This window comes from Sciurus carolinensis, chromosome 13, assembly GCF_902686445.1.
Source record: "Sciurus carolinensis chromosome 13, mSciCar1.2, whole genome shotgun sequence".
Taxonomy (NCBI): Eukaryota; Metazoa; Chordata; class Mammalia; order Rodentia; family Sciuridae; genus Sciurus; species Sciurus carolinensis.
Genome location: NC_062225.1, coordinates 7,667,433 through 7,689,055, shown reverse-complemented (window position 1 = coordinate 7,689,055; position 21,623 = coordinate 7,667,433). Strand labels below are relative to the sequence as shown.

Sequence of the window (21,623 nt, the reverse complement as noted above, 5' to 3'; positions counted from 1 at the left end):
TAAAAAAAGCTGACACAAAGAGATGATCCTCAGTATTGCAAAATTTATCTGGTCCAATTTTAAACCAAAAAAATCCCAAAAGTATGTTTTTAAAAAAAGTTTACCACACTAATCAAAAAACATTAAAAAAAAAAAAAACCCTTCTTATTCAAATAATGTCATATGACCATAGAATATCCTGCCATACCAGATACCATTGATAGAATAAAAACACTACGACTGTCGGAATTGTATCAAAAAGACCTAGCAGCCGAACACTGGCAGAGATGAGACTATCCCAGCACAATACTAAGTTAAACGGAATTAAAACACAGTAAATAAGTTTAAACTCATGAGTTCACAAGAGAAAACAAAACCAAACTGGTCACTCACTACTTTAAAAGCTGGTATATAAAGGTAAAGGATCAGGTGCTAATTCTGCCTTTCCTATGCACGTCATCACTGAGTAATCAACAGTAAATTAGATAAAGTTTCTCTTAAAGTACAGGAAGATGGATGATGGGATTGAAATATCAACATTTTGTAAAACATTAAAAGGGTGCTTGTATTACGATGATCCTTCAAGCTTTACATTTATTTTACTGTGCTACATTCAACATTAAAAAAGTGGATATCTCCAAACAAGTAGAGAAAATATGGGAGATAACAAAAGACAGAATAAAAAATGAGTGGGAAAGGAAAGAGATTCTTACACATGGAGATCAAGGTTAAAATGTTAAAACATGGAGAGAAATGACAAATTTTGACTTCAGAACAGTGGTTGCTTCTGGGAGAGAAAGGGAAGGAAATGGAACTGACAGCTCCAACAATATGTATGTTTTGTTTCTTGGAAAGATCTGAAGGAAAATAAGGCAAAATAATACAGATGTTAATTCTGAATGGTAAGCATATGGGTCTGATATACTAGTCTATTTTTTTTTTCTCTTTAAAATAATTTATAGTTCAATTTTTGTTAGAGATGAAAACACATGATATATAATGTAACTTACATTTTTAATCATCTTAGTCTGTTCATTAATAGCTTCCAGGGAACATTGGTGGCCCAATTTGCTGTGTGATACCACCTGCTTCACCATCTTGGACATGTGTATGGCGGAGCTATGAGAAGACAACAGATTTGGATTGGTACTTTGATGTGGAAAAAGGTAAAAGCTATTAAGAAATCATCAAATTATTTATTGTAAAACAAAACTGCCTATGTGTACTGTAAGTTTTTAAAACTTTAATCAATGTTTTAAATTTAAAAAGACTTAATAGTGCTTTTAAATTAATATTTTTAAAGTTATTCAATGCATACAATGTTTTCTTACCTTATCTAGAATTTTGTCTTTCCTGTGTCTACATGTCCAAGTACACAGATAATAGGAGCTCTTAGCTTTTCTGTATTTACATTTTTACTATGTTCAAGTCGCCGTTCTACAAATGAAAAAAAAAAACCCACACGATTTAAATATTATTTCAATCTCATTATCCTTATTTTTTTCTATATTGTGTCTTGCATGAGAACGCCACAACCTGTACTCAAGTTCTTTGCTGATTTCATTACCTATAACTGCATTTCACAGCGTGAACATTACAATCTAGTTCCATCACAGCAATGCTGGACAAAGAGAAACCTGCTTAGAATAGATTTCAAAGTAGCACCATCAACTATGAAAGGAATGGTATAAAGGATCACCTCCAACTTTCTGAAAACTTCTATTACAGTTAATGTAATGGGTTATGATAAACAGAAAAGAAACTGATCTTTCCATCATTTGACTATACAGTACAACCTCTAACTTATGTGGAGGTTTATTAAAAAAAAAAAAAAAAGGTGATAAGAATTATAAAGATTTTTAAAAGCAATGTATTTCACACTTTAGGGAAGGGACAGTACTGGGTAATGAACCTAGAGCCTTATGCATACCAATCAAGCCAATCTACCATTGAGCTTCACACCCAGTTCTTTTTTATTTATTTTCTGAGACAAGGTCTTGCTAAGTTGCCAAGGTCTTGAACTTGTAATTATCCTGCCTCAGAGTCCCGAGTAGCTGGGATTACAGGACTGTGCCGCTATGCCCAGATGATTTCACACTTTTACCCAATGTACTAATGTTAAAAAGTTCTCTCGGGGTTGGTGATATAGCTCAGTTGGTAGAGTGCTTGCCTTGCATGCACAAGGCCCTGGGTTCAATCCCCAGCACCGCAAAACAAAACAAAAAAAAAAGTTTTCTCTCTGAGGAATATTTAAATATATGCTTAAATAAATCCAAACAACATCTCCTACCTTCCCAAGGCACAACAATTTAATGTGTTTCTTTGCAGCACTTAGCTAATTACCTCAGCTTTCTGAAAAAAACAAGCATAAGCCAGCCCGTTCTTCAAAATGACCTTTCCAGTATAGGAAAGCTGGCATTGAAACTGAAATAGACTTTCATCAAAGCTGTGAAATAACGTCATTTACAAATCTGTTTCCTATCTAAATACCAAATTTGCAGGAGCTCTGTCCTTTCTTTTCCTGCACTAGATACTATATTTTCCATGGTAACTGGAATGATAAAACTTTCCACAAAGGTTTTTACGGACTGAACCACATTTCCCTCAAATCCACACATTGAAACCCTAACCCTCACTGTGACTGCTTAAGGAACAGGGCTATGAAGGAGACAATCAAGGTTAAATGAGGTCCTAAGGGTAGAACCTTAATCTAATTGGATTGGTGTCAAAGAAGAACCGACACCAGAAATCTCTCTATATGTGCACAGAGGAAAAGCCATGAGTACTCAGCAGGCAGGTGGATGTCTGCAAGCCAGGAACACAGCCTTTCCTGACAGCATTTTAATCTTGAACATCTAGCTTCCAAGAACTGTGAGAAAACAAATTTCAGTAGTATTTTGCTATGATACCCTAAGCAGAATAATACAAAATTAAATTAGGATCTTTTTACAAAACTGAACAGAAAATGTGGCTGTTGATGTTTTGAGGCAGGGCTCCTTGAATGACAGGAGCTCAGCAACTCTCTTCCCAAAATGAGATAAAACCAAACCAAACAGTCTAAACAACCACTTAAACTCTAGTAAATGGCAGAAGGCATATACCAAATGGAAGTGTTTAATTCAAGAACATCTCCTGGCCACTGGGATACTATGGTGTTTTAGTCTGGGGTGCTGTGTTCCTCTCTTCCTACTCCTATAGCTTCACAGAGAGAAGTGGTACAGGACAGAGGGAAGTGCCATTATATACCCGAGGGCATGGCCATAAACAGTAGTGATCCCAACAATGAAGAGGAAAAGATAAATCACAACCAGACTAACATCTCCATACCATTGGGGCAAGTGACAACCTGGAACTTCAGCTAGAAATTTAACAGGGAGGTCTGGGGAACAAGATGGCCAAGGCAGGCACTGGCAAGATAATGTTGAGAGATGAGAGAGACATTTATGTCCTCAGGAAGATATAAACATGAACAAACGTATGCATTTAGCCTCAAAATAAATGAAGAAAAAACACACAAGACTGAGGGGGAAAAAAAAAGGGTCCACAAAAAACCTGAGAACTTGAAAAGCCAATAGAAAAACAACAGAAAATGAGCAAGCACACAGACAATCTGACCACTAGCAATAACCAGTGTGATCTAATTGAATGCTGGGTCCAGAGACAGAATATAAATTCTTCCTCAAGTACACAAATAATCTAGAAAATATTACATGCTAATGGATAAAACAAGTTTTCACTGTATTAAAGAGACAAAAGACTGGAGATGTAAATCAGTGGCAGACCACTTGCTTAGCACATGAGGAGGTCCTGGGTTCCATCCCTAGCACCGGAGGAAAAAACAAAAAAGACAATAGGTAAAGTCTAGTCCCTGACCACAATTATCAAAATTCAGAATTAACAACAGAAGGAAATTGGGAAAATCCATAAATATTTGAAATTAAAACACTTCTAAATAACACACAGTTCAAAGAAGAAATTATAAGAGAAATTAGAGAATATTTTGAAAATAACACAACTTACCAAATTCTGTGGGATACAGATAAAGCAATACTTAGAGGGAAATGAAGTCCTGAATCAATAATCTGTCACTATGAAGAGTTAGCAAAACAGGCAGAAACTAAATACAAACTCAACAAAATGGAGAAAACAAACAATAAAAATCAATTAAAGAGAAAACAAGGAAAGAAAATTGAATAAAAATCTTAGTTCGGTCTTTGAGAAAATCTTTAGCTAGACAGACCAAGAAAAAAAGGCAAATATAGAGCAACAAAAGCAGAAGCGAAAGAGGAGGCACACTCACTGACACCACAGGAACTTGAAGAACTGTAAAAGGAGACTATCAGCAAGTTTATGCTAACAGATTAAGACAATTTAGATGAAATACATGATTAGAAATTAGAGAATGACTCCAAGATGAACTTGAAAATCTGAACAGCCCTATATAACAAGAACTTAGTAATTTAAAAATATTCCCATTTAAACAAACATTTAAAACAGGAAATAATATAATCCCTTAGAAACTTGCAGTAAGTAGGGGTGGGAGAACTTCCCAACCAATCCTATGATGCTAATATTACCAAAGCCAGACAAACACATCATAAGAAAGTTATTGAGCAATATTCCTCATAGACCCAGATTCCCAAATACTCAACAAAATATTACCAAACTAAATCCAATAACTACCATGATCAAGTGGGATGTACTCCAAGAATGCAATGTTGGCTTAAGATTTTAATATCAATTAGTACTATCACCACATATTAATAAAATAAAGGGGAAAAAGTATTACCCAAGGGGATAAAAATTCTCCAACTAAGAAGAGAAGGAATTTTCTCAAACTGATCTATGTGAAAAAGCTACAGCTAATATCTTAATTAGTGATAAAAATCTGAAGGTTTCTCTCTTGTCAAAATTGGGAGCAAGGCAAGTACGTATGCTCTTACCATGTCTACTCACTACTATAGTGCTCTACCAGGAAAATCTAGGCAGGAAAAGAAACAAGAGGCAATGAGAGTAGAAAGAAATAAACTCAAATGATCTCACTGATAAGTGGATGATGACACATAGGGGTGGGAAGGGGGCAAGAATGGAGGAAGGAGGGACTCTATAGAGGGATAAGAGGGGAGGAGAAAAAAGATAACAGAATGAATCAAAACTATTACCCTAGGTAAATATATGATTACACAAATGGTATGCCTCTACTTCATGTAACAAACAGAGAAACAAGATGTATCCCATTTGTTTACAATAAAATGAATTAAAAAAAAAAAAAGAAATAAAACTATCTTTGAGAAGATGACCCTAATCTGATTAGGAATTTCTAAGGAATCCATGAAGAGTTGTTAGAATTAAAAAAATGTTTTGTTCAGCACAATGAATACAAAATCAATCTATAAGAATCACTTATTTATACACTATTAATGGGAAATTTTGACATTCACAATAGAACCAGAAGGAATAAATGCTAATAATTCAACAAAAAATTACAAATCTTGTACTTTCAAAACTAAAAAAAAAAAAAACAGCTGGAAGAGTTAAAATATCTAAATAAATGCAGAAGGCAAACTATGTGCAAGGAAGATCAATATTAAAATGAAATTTCATTCATGCTTCATATATATCTTATCTATAGCCTGAAGGTAATTCAATACAATATTTTTAGTACGTCTGTACTTTGATTGTGACCTGCCTGCTGTCTAAGGTCAGGTGAGGAATTTCCACTTGTGGCATCATGTCAGTGCTCAAAAAATTTTGGATTTTGTAGCATTTTGGATTTCAGATTAGGAATGCTCAACCTATATGTTTATAGTGATAAAATACTACTTGGCAACAAAGAGAACAAAATAAGACATGCTATGACATAAGTGAACCTTAAACAAGCTAAGCAAAAGAAGACAAGCAAACGACCATACGGCTAGGGATACTGCCCAGTATCTTCCAATTAAAAACAGTTCCCAAAGAATTATCTAGCCTAAACATTAATATTGTTGGGTACAAATCCTAATTTGAACAACGGACCTATGCAGTTCTTTAGAAATCTGGACAACTTTTTTCCTATCTAGAATTTAGAGAAGGAAAAAATAAATGCTGATATATAGGCATGTACAGGCATGAAAATGAAAAATTATAAATGTTATACATGAAAAGATAAAGAAAATTAAAATAGTTTTGGTATTATAATAGTTCAGTCCTCTTCAAGCCACCTAAAGTCATTTTAATATATTATTTATACTCAGCTGACAGAATCAAAGCAAACTTTCTCTTGAAGTCTACTACATTAAGTACAAAAAATACAAAAAAGTATACTAAGTATATGGACTTTACTAAACAGAAGTTTCATCTACCAGATTTGAACAAATATAGTGACCAGAAGCCTCCTACTAACTAACCTAAATACGTGCGGCAAACATACAACTGATGTTCATAATTCGGAGACATATGCTCAGAACACCTTTACATACCTATACGCCATCAAAGAGCATCGCTGAAATTTGGAGAAAAAAAAAAGTAACAAAGCAGTCATGGTTCTGAGTCAGGTTAAGGGAGGGAGATGGGGACCCTGGGTTAGACTGGTATTGCAGACCTATGATATCTCAACATTACAAAACCTGGAGAAGAGTTGAGAATGTATTTTTATAAGTGCTGCTCAAGGCCTTTAGTTGTAGAATACAATCCTAAGTGATCATGCAAGAGAGGGAAGAAAAGGAATGTAGAGGGAAAAGTAAATACCTCAATTCTCCGTTTTGCTTTGTCATAAGCCCTCTCTTCTTTAGTTCGATCATCATCAGAGTCATATCAGAGTCTGAGCTCATTTCTTACTTGGCTTTTTGTCGAACGTTTCCCTGAATCTTTCTCATCTGACATCTTTTCCTCTTCTTCATCACCTTCACTGCCCTCACTTTCTCCTTCCTCCTCCTCCTCTTCTTCGCTCTCTTCTTCTTCTTCCTCTTCTTCCTCTTCTTCCTCCTCTTCAGGGTTTTCTTTTACTTCTATATGAACCGTGTTCCCTTCTTTCAGAAAAGCAAATAGATTTTTAAAATAAATCAAAGTTACCATTATATGTTTGTATCAACATAATGTAGATCTTAGGAGTATGGAAAGTCAAACTAAAAAGTATTAATCCAGACACTAACATTGTGTTTTCTTGCCTCACAAACGCAAGTACACATCTCTATACTACAATGACAAGAGTCATTTAACAGCAAAATTTAAGGTGGAACTCCATACTGAAATTAATAAAAAACAATGGCTTTACTATGTCAGGATCCAAGGGAAAACAAACATAGAAGATAAGCAACAGGTACTGCTTACCGGTGGGGTCATTAGCTGCCTCAGAGCTATAGGGCCAGCCATTGGGAGCCCAGAACTACCCATGACTGGTGGGGGAAAAGGGATGGTGAATGGAGTGGGCAGACACTGGGTTTTACCCTTTCTGTGAAGTGACATTCTGAAGAGCTACACTATAAGGATGAGTAAGAAATAAAGTAGGACCTTTTCATTATTGGTAGATCACCTTTAGATTGTCTGAATTCTAAATTCAGAATAACATGATTCTGTTTTGTTAGTTCATTCCTCACTCCCAGTGAAGAACAGGTTGAATATCTCTAATCTGAAAATCCGAAGTCTGTAATATTCCAAAATCCAAAACTTTTTGAGCACATCATGACACTAGAGGTGGAGAATTCCATACCAGTAAACTTTGTTTCATGCACAAAGTATTTAAAATATTATATAAAATAATCTTCAGAATATGTATATCATGCACATATAAAATACAAACACATTTCATGCAGACTTGGGTCCCATTCCCAAGATATCACATTTTATATATATGCAAATATTCCAAAAATTAAACATCCAAAAATCCAAAAGACTTCTGATCAAATATTTCAGATAAAGAATATTCAATCTGTACATAAACAATTGGCTCTAAAGAACAGAGATGATTCTTGACTTTAAATTATTTCTAAAGTTCTATAAGTAAAATATGATGTAAACATATAAAACATGTGATGTAAAACATGATATATAAAAGTAGCAAGTCACGTGAGGAAACAATTTACATAAGGAAAATAATCATATAAGATACCCAAAGGGTATACATCTAAGTTATAAAAGTAAAATTTTAAAATGATTATGCTTGTAACATTCAGGGAGTAAGAAACAAGGTTAAAATTTTTAGAAGGTTAATAGACACTATACAAAAGCCAAATGTAAATTCTGAAACTGGAATATACAACAGACAAAATTCAGAAGGCAAGAGAGATGGGCTGAATGACAACAGGGTAGAAACAACTAAGGAAAATTAATGACCTAGAAGACAGAAAAAAACAGAATGAATTATGAGAGTCAATGGGTAGATGATACAGAAAAGATGAAAGGAAACAACAATATAGGAAGATCTATCACAGACATACTTGCAACCTGGTGGGAGATGAGACTTGCACCATAACAAAAACAAACAAAACAAAACCACACATTCATAAAGCTCTGTAAGCAGAATAAAAAGGAAACCTACCATGATTAATCATGATAAAAATCACTGAAAACCAAAAACATGGGAAAACTTAAGCTGATATCTGATTTCTCATAGAACAATGAAAGCTTATGACAAAGGAATGGTAACTTCATAGTGTTTAAAGTTTTCAACCGAGAATTCCCCACTCGGTAAATCTTTCAAGAATGATGACGAAATAAAGATATTTTTAGAAAAGCAAAAATGGAATGGCTCACTAGCAGACCTATTCAAAAGGGAATTCTGAACGGGGTTCTTCAGAAAAGAAATGATCCCAAATCGAAGGTCAGAGATGCAGGAAGAAAGGAAGCACAAAGAATTGCTAAAATGTGGGTAACACGTGAATACTGACAGTATAAATAAGAGTAATAACCTAGTACAGACCTTAAATCACAGAAAAAAAAAGAAATGAGAGCAATGGTAGTAAACTGAGAGTTAGTAAGTACGTAAGTACTCTAAAATCCTTCATTGTTTGGAAAAAGGGTAAATTAGCCATGGTTATTGAAAAATACAAGTTAAAAACCCTTAGAACAAACACTTAAAAAAGTATATAACTTTCAAGCTCATGAAAAAGAGATAAAATGGAATTGAAAAAAATACAATAATCCAGAAGATGACTAGAAAGGATAGGCAGGGTGGAAACCGAATAAAGGACTTACTTAGTCAAGTGAAAGACTTAAACCAATATGCTTCCTTAATACATCAGATTTTAATATACTCTAGGGAAAATATAATTATTGACAAACAGCTTGCTATGGTTTGAATGTTGATATCCTTTCCAGATCACGTTGAAACACAATTTCCTTGTGGCAGTATGAAAGAGGTGGCATCTTTTGAGAATTAAGTCCTAATGAATGGATAAATGTTCTTATAAGAGACTTCAGAAACAGCCCAGTCCTCATGTCCTCGCTCCCCTTCCACCATGTAAGAACAGTACTCCTCTCCTCTGAAGGATGCAGCAACGACATACCATCTTGGAAGCAGAGAATAACTGCCACCAGACAATGCCAGTAAATTGATCTTGGACTCACAGATTCCAAAACTTTAATCACCCCATCTGTGGTATCGTTACAGCAGGATAAACTAAAACAAGGCTTTTTAAGAATAAAGAAAGAGTAATAAAGATAGAAAATGATCATACAAATCAAAGCTGGTGTAGCTAGGAATAGACTTATAAGGCAAAGGCATGGCCTAAAAACAGAAATATATATCAAAGTTATATAAAGTCTCAATGCATTAGAAAGATCTAGATTGTATTCACCTAATAACTTAGCATATTCAAAATATATGAAGCACAAAATAACACAACTCAGGGAGAAACAGAAAATCCACAATCACAGTGGGCGTTGCTTTTTCTTTTACCATTATGGTCTTAGTAAGAGTAAAATTACACCAGGAAAAAAAATTCAAAAACTAGAAAAGACTTGAACAAAAAGATCTGCAAACTTGAGCTAATTATAGAAAGCAAGGCGTCCCAACTACTGCAGAATAAATGGTTTCTAATCATATATAAAATATAATAACTGCACCATATTCTGGGATGTAAATCAAGACAATGTATTCAAAGGACAGAACTATCTTCTCTGATCACTCACTTTTATAACTTAAGAATTCACTAAATACATCATAAGTAAAAGTTAATACATCAAATGGAAATTAGAAACTACCAGATTGTGGAACTGATGAAAGCCATGCTTAAAGAAATGTTATAGCTTTAAACAAGGATTGGGTGGGGGAAGGAAGCTGAGAAAAAATATTTAAAATCAAAGACGTCAAATATTATTCTTAAGAAGACAGGAAAATAATAATAAATTAAATCCAAAGAAAGTGGAGTTTTTAGTGACGAAAAAAACAAAACCAAAAATCCTGTTTACTTCTTGTTCATAGTGATTAGGAGTTGTACTTATCCAACTTCAAGTTGCATTTCAGGGCTTTTTGTAGGCTAGCTTAATAACAACCCTATTTATGACATCAACATTCAGAAAAAAAAAATGTATTCTAAACCCTAAATAGCTATCTTACAAATGACTTTCTGAAAACCAATTCACTTGGATTTAGGAACCGTGGTAATGGAGAACAAGACTGGTCCCCATCCCCAGGAATCATTTGTCTTTCATAATCAGAAGACAGACTATTTATTTAAATATACAGATCTCTAATAACCATGGGATTTATCAATGTGTGCTTTTAAGTTATTCACCTTTTCTCTCTCCTCATCACTGGCCATAGCTTCCCAATCATCCAACCCACCATCCTCAGTTTCTTCTTCTTCTTCTGTAAATAAAAAAGTTTTTATTATAGACACAAATCATTCAGAAATATGAGACTACCTATGGAAAAAAGTGGGAAATTATGCTGACATAAAAAGAAATGGTTTATGCAAAAAATACGTATGCAGCTTTCTTACAATCTTTGGAACTATCTTTATAATATAATTAGGATGTTATAATTCACTATTAGTAAATGCATTACTATTTCCTTCTATACTTTCAATATGCCATAGTAAACTTAATCCAGATTTCATATTCGAAGTAATTAAAATATTAGAAATCCAAATACTTAAATGTTCCTTTAAATCTTGAAAGAATATATGAATACACTCAGTTCTTCAGGATAAAATTTTACGTTTACTTTTTGAACACTCGACTCATACTTTATTCATAGAATTTACTTATTTTGCTTTAACCTTTACAGAAACATGCAATACTATTTAAATATCAAAGTTGAAGCTATAGAACTACCATCGCCATACCAATTCAAAATAAGAACAGAGTGCTATGTTTTCAACCCCAAAATAGGGAGAAAGCTAGAATTATGATTATCTGAATATTAAAGAATTTAATACTTAACAATTATGACTCTCTTTTCACTGAAATTCAATAGGCAAAAACTATTATTAAATGAAAGGAAGAGGGGTGGGAGTATACCTCAGTGGTAGAGCACTTGCTTAGCATGCGCAAGGCCCTGGGTTCAATCCCCAGCATGACAAGATTAATAAAAACAAAGAAAGGAAAATAAAGGATAAAGATATGAGAGTGGGGCATATGCTTCCCTACAAAAATTATTATTTACCAACAAGTCTGGTTAAGTCTACTGTAGGAGAAAATGAGACTCAGAACCCGAACACTCATCTAAATTAGCATTTTTTCTCCTATTGCAATAGGTCATATCAACTTGATTTTCTCTAATTTCACCATTTCTTTTTTTTTTTTATACATTTATTTTGTTTATTTAGTTTTTTTATGTGGTGCTGGGGATCAAACCGAATGCCTCATGTGCGCTAGGCAAGTGCTCTACCATTGAGTCACACCCCCAGCCCCAAATTTCACCATTTCAATGCTAAGCTGAGGTTTATTCAAGCAAAATGACCTTATTACTTACTTAGGGGAAGGGAGAAAGGATTGTATCAATATCATCATTTACCATCATGATTCAGGTTTTAGATTCTCTATGGCTATTCAGACTTTTCTTATCCTATCTTTTAAACTTTGGAAATTCTCTGGAATACAAAACATCCATTTAGCTAGCCCCTGGCTGCTCTCTCATTAATCTCATAAGATAGAACAATTATTAATTTAAAAGTCGGGGGCAGCTAGAGATTTTCCCCAACCTCTCAACACATGTAAAGAAGAAAAACTTAAAATGCTTTTATTAATGTACTGAACAGAAGATGACTTCTGAGAAAGGTTTTAAATGCCAATTTTATGGTTTTCAAACCATTCTAATTAAAAATGCTTACAATCTGCTTTGGGAAGGATTAAGTAAAGAATTCAGGGCTTTCTTTGAGATATCTAACCCAAGAATAAAAAACAGGAAATCCAAATCCTTCTAGTATCTCCCCAAAATATCTTATACTACTGAAAAGAAAACAGATTCAAGTCTCACTTGGATACTTTCTCAAAGTGAAATGAAAAATGGTTTACAGAAAAGAACTATTAAAAAAAAGAGAGAGAGAAGGTCAACTAGCCAGATTTTTATGTGGTTCAAACAACTTAATAACAGCCAACAAACTTATGACACATAGCATTATTTAAAAGGAATTAATTAGCTAACAGGCTACTGTACAGGCCTGGTTCAACAGGAGGCGCTATCTCTTCTTTTTGTGGTACTTCTTGTTCTAAACTTCTACAGCAGCACTTAATTCCATTGGTTCGGATGCTGAAAAGGGGGCAGAAATCAAGTCAATATTTTTATAGCATATAACTTATGTTAAGATAGTTAGCTACTGAATAAAAATGAGTAGTGAGAATCTATTTGTTTAGTAAAATTAGAAAACATTCATCAGGCAAATATTATAAAGGAAACTACTTTTTCTGCTTGTGGAATTAAAATACAAAGTCATAGAAGGCTAAGATGGAAAAAAATGATATTTTTGCTTTTCAGGTAACAACATTCTTAAAGTCTCATATTTTTCAAACTAAACAACTTTTCCCATCAGCCTGTCATTTCAATCAGGTAAGAGGACAATGAAAGAAACAATGTATAGGAAAGAAGTTTCAAAATGCATTTCTGGGGCTTGGGGATGTGGTCCAGTGGTGCAGCACATGTTAATACGTGTGAAGCCCTGGATTTAATTCCCAGCACCATCCCCACCGAAAAACTTTCTGATTTGTTGCTTTAAGACAGCATTCTATTTTAAAAGTTATAGGAAAAAGGCAAAGTAGTTTCTAAATCAGCAGCTATTTTATATACAAACCTTCTTTACTTTCTAGTTGCTGTGGTGTTTTTTTCTTCTTTTTATCTTCATAAATTGGCCTTTTCTTTGGCAAAGAGTCTTTTGATGGCACTTCCACACCTAAAAGATAAAAATGGAAAACTTGAAGTTTTTATCATTTATACACCAACTGAGAAATAGAAATTCAAAAAGGTAAAGTTTCATTCACCTCAGAGATACATACCACCAAATATAAAAGGACATTCAAGGAAAAACCTTTTCAAAATATCGGGTATCTTAAATTTGTGAATAAGACTCCATAAAATCAAATCTTCCTCATATCCTTAGTCCCTGATAAAACAGTGATCTGTTCTCTACTCCTAAAGATTTGCTTTTCCCAAATGTCACAAAAATGAAATCTTTTAGTTTGGCTTCTGTCATCATAATGGATTTGAGAGTCATGCACTTGGTTTTATCTAACAGTATTTCATTTCTTTGTATTGCTGAGTAGCATTCCATTTTATAAATGTACCAGTTTATCCATTCAATAGTTGAAGGATATCTGAATTGCTTTCAGTGTGGGGCAACTATGAAGAAAACTAGTCTGAACATTTTCATACAAGTTTCTGCATTAACATTTCTTTTGAGTAAAGATTTCAGAGTAGAAATGATATAAGGTAAATACAAAATCAATGTTGTTTGTTTACTTACTTGAGGTGCTAAGGACCAAACTTTTCAAAGTCCTCCATATGCTATGCAAGCACTCAACCACTAAGCTGAACTCCAGTCCAACACATATTCAGTTTTCAAAAAACTGTCGTTGTTTTCTAAAGTAGCCTTACAATTCTGCATTCCCACCAGAGATGGTGTTCTACATGCTTTCCAGCATTTGATAAAGACAGGTTTATTTTTTCATATTATGTATTCTAATAGATGTATAGTGCCTCTCATGGGGTCTTATATTTCCCTAGTTACTAATGATGTTGAGTATTTTATTCACATTTATAGTTTCCTGGTGAACGTGGCTGCTCAAATCTTTTCCCTACTTTAACACATGAAACTTTCTTCTCGTTGAATATGGAGATATCTTATATTTTCTGGATATTAATTCTTTGTCAAGTATGTGTACTGTGTGTCTCTTTCTTTTTTTGGTACTGAGGATTGAAACCAGGGACACTTAACCACTGAGTCATACCCCCAGCCCTTTCTATTTTTTATTCTGAGACATGGTCTTGCCAAGTTGCTGAGGCTGGCTTTGAATTTGTGATCCTCCTGCCTTGGCCTCCCAGTTGCTGGGATTATAGGCTTGTGCCACCCCACCCTCCAGAGGTATTGTCTTGGAATCCTCTTATCGGTGTCTTCTGCAAAGAAAGTCATTAGACTTCCTCAAAACGTATCATTTTTCCCTTTTATGAGTTATACTTCTAAAGTTGTACCTAATCACTTTTTGCCTTATACAAAACAGAAAGATTTTGTCCTGTGTTTTCCTCTAAAAGTTTTATAATTGTGTATTTAGGTCTACGGTTCATTCTGCATTAAACTGTCTATAATGAGTAAGGATTAAGATTTTTGTTTTCTTTTGCATATGGACATCCCATTGTTCCAGTAACACTTACTGCAAATACTAAACATAGTTTAGCCATTAAAATACCCTCCCCTTGGCTAGGGAGATAGCTCGGCTGGTAGAGTGCTTGTCTTGCAAGCACAAGGCCCTGAGTTCAATTCCCAGTACCGCAAAAAAAAAAAAAAAAAAAAAAAAAAAAAACCTCCCCTCTAGCGGGGGTGGGGGGATAGGGGGTGGGGAAAGACAACCCATCAACTAACCAATATAGAGTCTATTTTCCCAGTCTATTTGTTTATCATTTTGCTAATATCACACTGTACTGAAGTGACGTGAGTCTTGAAATCAGGTACTAAGTCTTCCAAACTTGTTCTCCTTTATTAAAAGTACTTTTGGCCATTCTAACTTTTCATACAGTTTTAAAATTTATAGATATCCACAAACATGATGAGATATTAACTGGCATTGCAGTGACTCCACAGATTAGTTCTGGAGACTGATTATCTTAATTTGAGTCTCATGATTCACGAACACAGCATCTATTCATTTATACAGGTATACTCATTGCTGTTGATTTACTCAATGCTATTTACAGTTTCAAGCATGTAGATCCTACAAATTTTAGTTATAACTATTCTGATTTTTTCTTTTTGAATTATCAAGATAAATATTACTGTTTCAAAGTTGGATTTTCAGTTATTAATTTCTAACATAAAGAAATACATTTGATATCTGCATAACGGCCTTGTATCTACAATCTTGTTGATCTCACTTCTTAATGCTAAGCTGTTTGGGGGGAAAGGGGTGAAGATTCCATGAGATTTCCTTAGTAGATAATCATCATCTGTGCATAGACAATTTTACTTCTTTCACTTACTAATTTATTTAGCCTTCTAGCAGTTAGTGCGTTCTCATGGAATGCTGAATGAAAGCAGTGAGTGGACAACCTTGGCTTAATGTCAACTTGCCATGTTAAAATTTAGCATTCAGTCTTTCACCATGAAGTATAATAGTTGTACATTTTTTGTAGATCTTGTATCAAGGGAAGGAAGTTCCCATCTATTCTCAGCTTGTGAACTTTTATTATACCTGGGAGGATAAGTTTGATCAAATAAATTTTCTGTGTTTATTGAGATAGTCATGGATTTTTCTTCTTTAGGATTGTTTCTATGGCAAAATACATTTATTGATTTCCAAATATTAGTCAGCTTTGCATTCCCAGGATAACCCCACATGATTATGACAGATTTCTCCTTAACATGAAAATACATATAAATATACACATATATTGCTGAAATCAAAATGCTAACATTTAGTTGAGAATTTTTGCATTTTAGCTGACAAGGGACACTAGTTTGTGTATTTCCTCTCTTTAAGTGTCTTTTCTCAATGGTAACAAGGTAATGCTATCCTCATAAATGTGTTGAGTTATTTCCTAATGTTCACAAGAAGTCCAATTTCTTCTTAAATATTTGTTGGAATTCCCTGGTGAAATCATAGGGCGGTTGGAGTGTTCCTTGAGGATAATGAACCTCAGATGAAATTAAATGGCAGTGATAGTCCTCTATTTTAAAAATGGTTATATGACTATTTAGGTTGTGCATTTCTTGGTGAGTTTGGTAGTTTGTGTCTTTTAAAAATGGTTTTATTTCACCTAAGTTCTTAAACTTCTGGGTATAGAATTGTTAAGTAATTTCCTATCATTATTATTTTAATACCTGCAAAGATCCCCTGCTTCACTCCTAATATTAGTTTTGTGTGGTTGGTTCTGTGGTTCTGGGGATGGAACCTAGGGACTCATGCATGCTAGGGAAGAGCCCTCATTCCCCCATCCTTTTTTTTTTTTTTTTTTTTTATTTAATTTTGAGACAGGGTCTTGAGACGTGCCCCGGCTGGCCCTGAACTTGTGACCCCCCTGTCTCCACTTCCCAAGTAGCTGCGATTACAAGTAGTAATAAGGCATGTGCCACTTGTGCCCCACGCTGATACTGGTTTTAAGTTCAACTTTTTCTTAGTATAGCTAGTAGTTTATCAATTTTACAGATCATTTCAAAGAACTAACTCTTAGTTTTACTGATTTTCTATTAGTTTTCCATTTTCTATTTCGTTATTTTATACTTTTTCCTTTTGCTTATTTTTGTTCCTTTAGGTTAAGATGGACTCAGCCAAATGATTCGAGATCTTTCTTCTTTTTTTAAAACAACCACCAGAGGCTGTTGTCAGTTGCATCTCACAAATTTGGATGTACTATACCTTTATCTGCTTTCCATCCAAGGCTGTACCTTTTTATTTGATCTAAGACACAGAAATTTTCTCTTTCACTTATGGGTTAATTAGAAGTATGTTCTTCAATTTCCTAATATTTATGGATATTTACCAGATATTTCTATTATTCCTCTCTGGCTTAATTCTGTTTTGTTATAAGAAACATTATATATTATTTTAATTCTTTTAAATACTTTTAAGTTTGTTTTATGGCCCCAAAAATGATCTACCTCTGCGAATGTTTGATATGAATTTTAGGTTAGGTACATATACACAGGATTGTTATGACTATTTTGGAAGATGAAGTTTTTGTTGTTATATTACTTCCTCTTTATTAGAAATTTATTTTTTCTGAAGCATACTTCAGATTAATATAACAACTCTAGCTTTCTTTTGATTAATGTTAGCACTATATCTCTTTTTATTCTAATCTATACTGCTATAACTTAAAGCGGACTTCTTATAGATGGCACACAGGTAGCTCTGTTCTCAAGCAATCTGCCTTTTAAGTGGTAGGCTCAGATTATTCATATTCAACATAATTAGTAATATGATTGGTTTGGGGGCCTATTACTTAGGTTTTTTTCTTGTTCTCTCTGTGCTCTGTTCCTATCTCCCCCTTCTCTGTTTTCTTTAGAATTACCTAAATATTTAGTATTTCACTTTGCCTTTTCTACTAGCTTAATCAATTTAAGTGCTCCTGTAGGGATTTAAATATCCATACCTAACTTTCCACAGTATATTTAGAATCAATATTTTACCTGGCACATGAGCCACTCAAAGATAAGTCTAGGTCTTGTTCATTGGTTTATATCATACTTCAGTTCTGGAAGCTTTGTCTCTGCTTCTTTGGATCTGTTCCAAGCATATACAGTTTCCTGCTGAGCCTGGGAGTAATGTCAGTTCATAAACAGAATTATAAGAACCTCTTTCTCCAGCTCTCTTCTCTCCAGTTTTCCCTATATGCTGTGGCTCCCGGAAGCCCTTCATTCTGATTCCTCTGGCCAAAAAGATGAGGCTCTCTTCAGGTTTCGTGTTCCAAAGTCATTGGGAAGTTCCATACAATTGGGGCTGCCATTTGGTCAAAGCAGCAAAAGAGAAAAGGTAAAAACAAAAATAATGGCAAGTCTTCTTGACTTTTCATACATAAGAGACCACATTCCTGGCTCCTCTGGCCAAAGTGAAGTAACCAAATGGGTTCCATCATTCTAAAGTTTTAAAAATGTTTATACAACAATGTATTCAATTCAAAGTGAACAAAGTACTTAAATTTTTACAGATGAAAAGAATGGAAATTCTGAAACTTTTCTTCACAACCCCCCAAAGGACCATATAAACTTCCACTGTCATTATGTAATTCCATAAATTTGGAACTAGAAATGCCTAAAATAGAACAAAAAGTAGAAGAGTCCAAATTAGGCACAGTTGAAAAGATAAACTACTTTTAACCTATCTTTTTCTCTCACAATACCAGAAAGACAAAAGCAGATTCCATTCTAAAACCTACTCTTCCAAAGTATTTCCTTAGCAGTGATGCAAAATTTGCCACCATTTATATATCTTCTGAAAATAATTATGATTAACCTGTTATATTTTTGCCTGACATGCAAATTCAAGGACTAAAGTGACAAGGCATTCTGTCTTACAGACAAATAAATAGCATTAAGTAATGTGCTGCACATTTCTGAGCAGTGCTAAATGATCTCTATTTAAATAAGAGATTTTTTGGTCTCTGAAAGATATGGTGAAAAATGACAAGAAAAAATGTTTACTCTCTAATGAATTCACAAATAAGTTTTAAGTGTGTGCTTGGCAGACAAAAGACCCCCCAAAAGAACATTAGGGATGTGCCTTAGGTTAAGGACTTTGAGATGCAGAAATTATCCAGGTTAACCAGGTCGGCCTGACTTAATCACATAATTCTCTAAAAGTCAACCGTTTTTCCCTGAGTAGAGTCTAGTGTTAGTGTAAATGTGACCATCAAGGATGGGTCAGAGTGATGCAATAGTCCTAGCTTTGAAGATGGAGGAAGGAAGTCATGGGCCATGGAATGTGGGTAGCCTCCAGAAGCCACAGAAGACAAGGAAATGTATTCTCCCCTAAGCCTCCAGAAAAAAATACGCAGTCCTGCCAATACCTTACCCCACGGAGACCTGGGTCAGACTTCTGAATAGAATTGTAAGATAAAAAACTGTGCTGTTTTAAACTACTAAATTTGCAGTAATTTATAACAGCCACATTAGAAAACTAGGGCAAAGTAAAATAGAAATTTTCATTCTCATTACAAAACAGTTAATAATACTTTTGGTCACTGTGGTCAACTTAATAATCAGATAAAAGCAGATGCAAGGAAGCGTCAATAAAGTGATTTAACCATAATGAAAAATTTCCAAGTTGAGTCAGTAATCTGTTCTTGTTTGAATTCACGGTTCTTACATAGTTTTGAATATTTGTTTTAACATTTTTCCTTAATAGAGCATATAAATAAATATTGTTAAATCAAGACATGGCAGAGCAAATCAGAGTCAAATCTTATTTCCAAGTACTAAGTCTGAGGAAAATACACCACAGCTAATGGTAATTCCTAGCAGTCATGTAAGACCAGTAAGATGACAAACACTGGGCAACATTATGAACAGATACCACTTGAGAAAATGTCTCTTCCAAAGTATGTTCTATCATTTTAAGTTAAGTTTTCCATCTAATTACCATACTAACCACTCCTAAAGTAGCATTTGAGACTGGTGAATTACTCCCACCTAATTGCTTCATGAGTGGTTTTAGCTTTTCAAATAGTCACCAGTCACATATGACGCTTGGGTGCTAACTATACCCAAATTTATTCTCTAATTTCATTTCTTCCCCCAAAAAAAGGTATACCCCAAATCAGAATAAAATTTTCTAATAGCTAAGAAACTGTGTTTCTTTAACATCTATTGCTCCTAGTCAGACATATATAATAAAGAAGATAATAAAAAGGTAGTCACACAGACCAGTTTTAGTTCTGGGTTGCTGAGTCAGTTGTTTAAGCTCTATGACTCACCATATCCTCACCTATATTTTGGGACTAAAAAAATATGTAAGATTTTACAAGGGAACAAATAAACAATTTCAAAGGTTTACTAAAGCATCAGTTATAAACTACATATATGAGAGTATAGATATTACTATAATTACAGACTAAACCCCAAAAGGATTATAATACAAAAATTTACAACCATTGAGACAGGAAATTAAGGGAAGACCCAATACAGTCTTCTTGATGGAGCAAACACATTATTTAAGACATTTTGTCTGTCAAAATACAATTATATGCCCAATTTCTGGTCTCTAATCACCACTAAATACTGAACTAAACCAAAACTCCCTGCATTAACAACTGATTCCAGATCTAGGGCAGAATATCTATAAGATAAACCTGGGATATCTTGGGGTATGAGAAAGCAAAACAGTCAAATATCAAATGAAGTGATTTATTTATTCAGGCACCAACCTGAATAGACTGCCACTGGTTAAGATGGTACAGTAAGTATCAACAATAACAACTTTAAGGGATGAAAACATGTCAATTATGTAAAATTCCATTACACTGCACTCATACAGCCATAACACAAAATCAATCTCATGGGACACCTGGGGAGACTGCCAGGGTACCAACTCTTGTTTTGAAAACAAGAAATAAAAAGTAGTAAAGAATTAGGCACTTATTCTGGATTTCCTGTATGAACGGTATTTCAGGGAGTTTTTCTTTAGAGTCTAGCTAACTCGATGCAGAAGACGTGACAAAGTTAGATTACCACTCAGCAATTCCTAAGGAATACTGGATATAAGGATTACCAATTGGACACTAAAAATTTTAAGTGTAAAGTCAATGAAGACTGGGCGCAGTGGCCACATCTGTAATCCCAGCCATTCCCGAGGCTGAGGCAAGAGGGCTATAAGTTTGAAGTCTAGCCTCCATAATTTAGCAAGATCCTGTCTCAAAATAAAACAAAAAGAGCTGGGAATATAGCTCAATGACAGAGTGTCCTTGGTTCAATCCCCAGTACCCGAGAACAAAAACAGCCAATGACTCAATGCATTAATCAATCTTGACATCGCTTCTGTAGGCAGCCAGATTATGTGTCCCCTAACACAAGGCAAGAGAAGTACACAGCATCAGTAGGAAGCAGCCAAGACACTGGATTAAAGAAATTACAAGGGGTAGAGAAGTATATTCACTAACATCAGAGCACCATTAGACAAGTCCAGAATATGAGAAATACTAAAGAATTATTCACTATTGTCCCCAAATAAATGGCAAACTGAAACTGAAAGGTAGAATAGGGGAAATATTAGTGAGACAAATATATGAATCAAATGCAATCTATAGATCTTATCTGGATCCAAATGTGAACTATTTGCAAAAGATAAGTGGAAAATATTGAAAATATGGAGAGAAAAATCAGATGATATAAAAAATACATTTTGCTAAATATAACAATATATGTTCTACTTATGCTAAAAAGTAGTACATCCTTGTTTGTGAGATATATAAACTAAAGTATCAACAAGTTAAGGGGGGAAAAAAAGGAAAACAAACAACAACTATCTAGAATTCCCTCTTAAGTACACCAGGAAAAAAAAGAGGTGGGGGAATAAAACAAGAA

General features: G+C 34.2%; 1 protein-coding gene across 1 annotated transcript in view; it reads right to left on the bottom strand.

The window, feature by feature from the left end:
• Positions 1-21,623, bottom strand: part of Eif5b (eukaryotic translation initiation factor 5B) — a 74,954-nt gene that overhangs the window by 18,087 nt on the left and 35,244 nt on the right. The window contains 11 exon segments of the mRNA XM_047523423.1: position 257; positions 990-1,026; positions 1,028-1,098; positions 1,311-1,321; positions 1,324-1,416; position 5,083; positions 6,709-6,993; positions 10,698-10,768; positions 12,564-12,617; positions 12,620-12,652; positions 13,191-13,289. Of these exon segments, the coding sequence (XP_047379379.1) occupies position 257; positions 990-1,026; positions 1,028-1,098; positions 1,311-1,321; positions 1,324-1,416; position 5,083; positions 6,709-6,993; positions 10,698-10,768; positions 12,564-12,617; positions 12,620-12,652; positions 13,191-13,289 (756 nt within the window).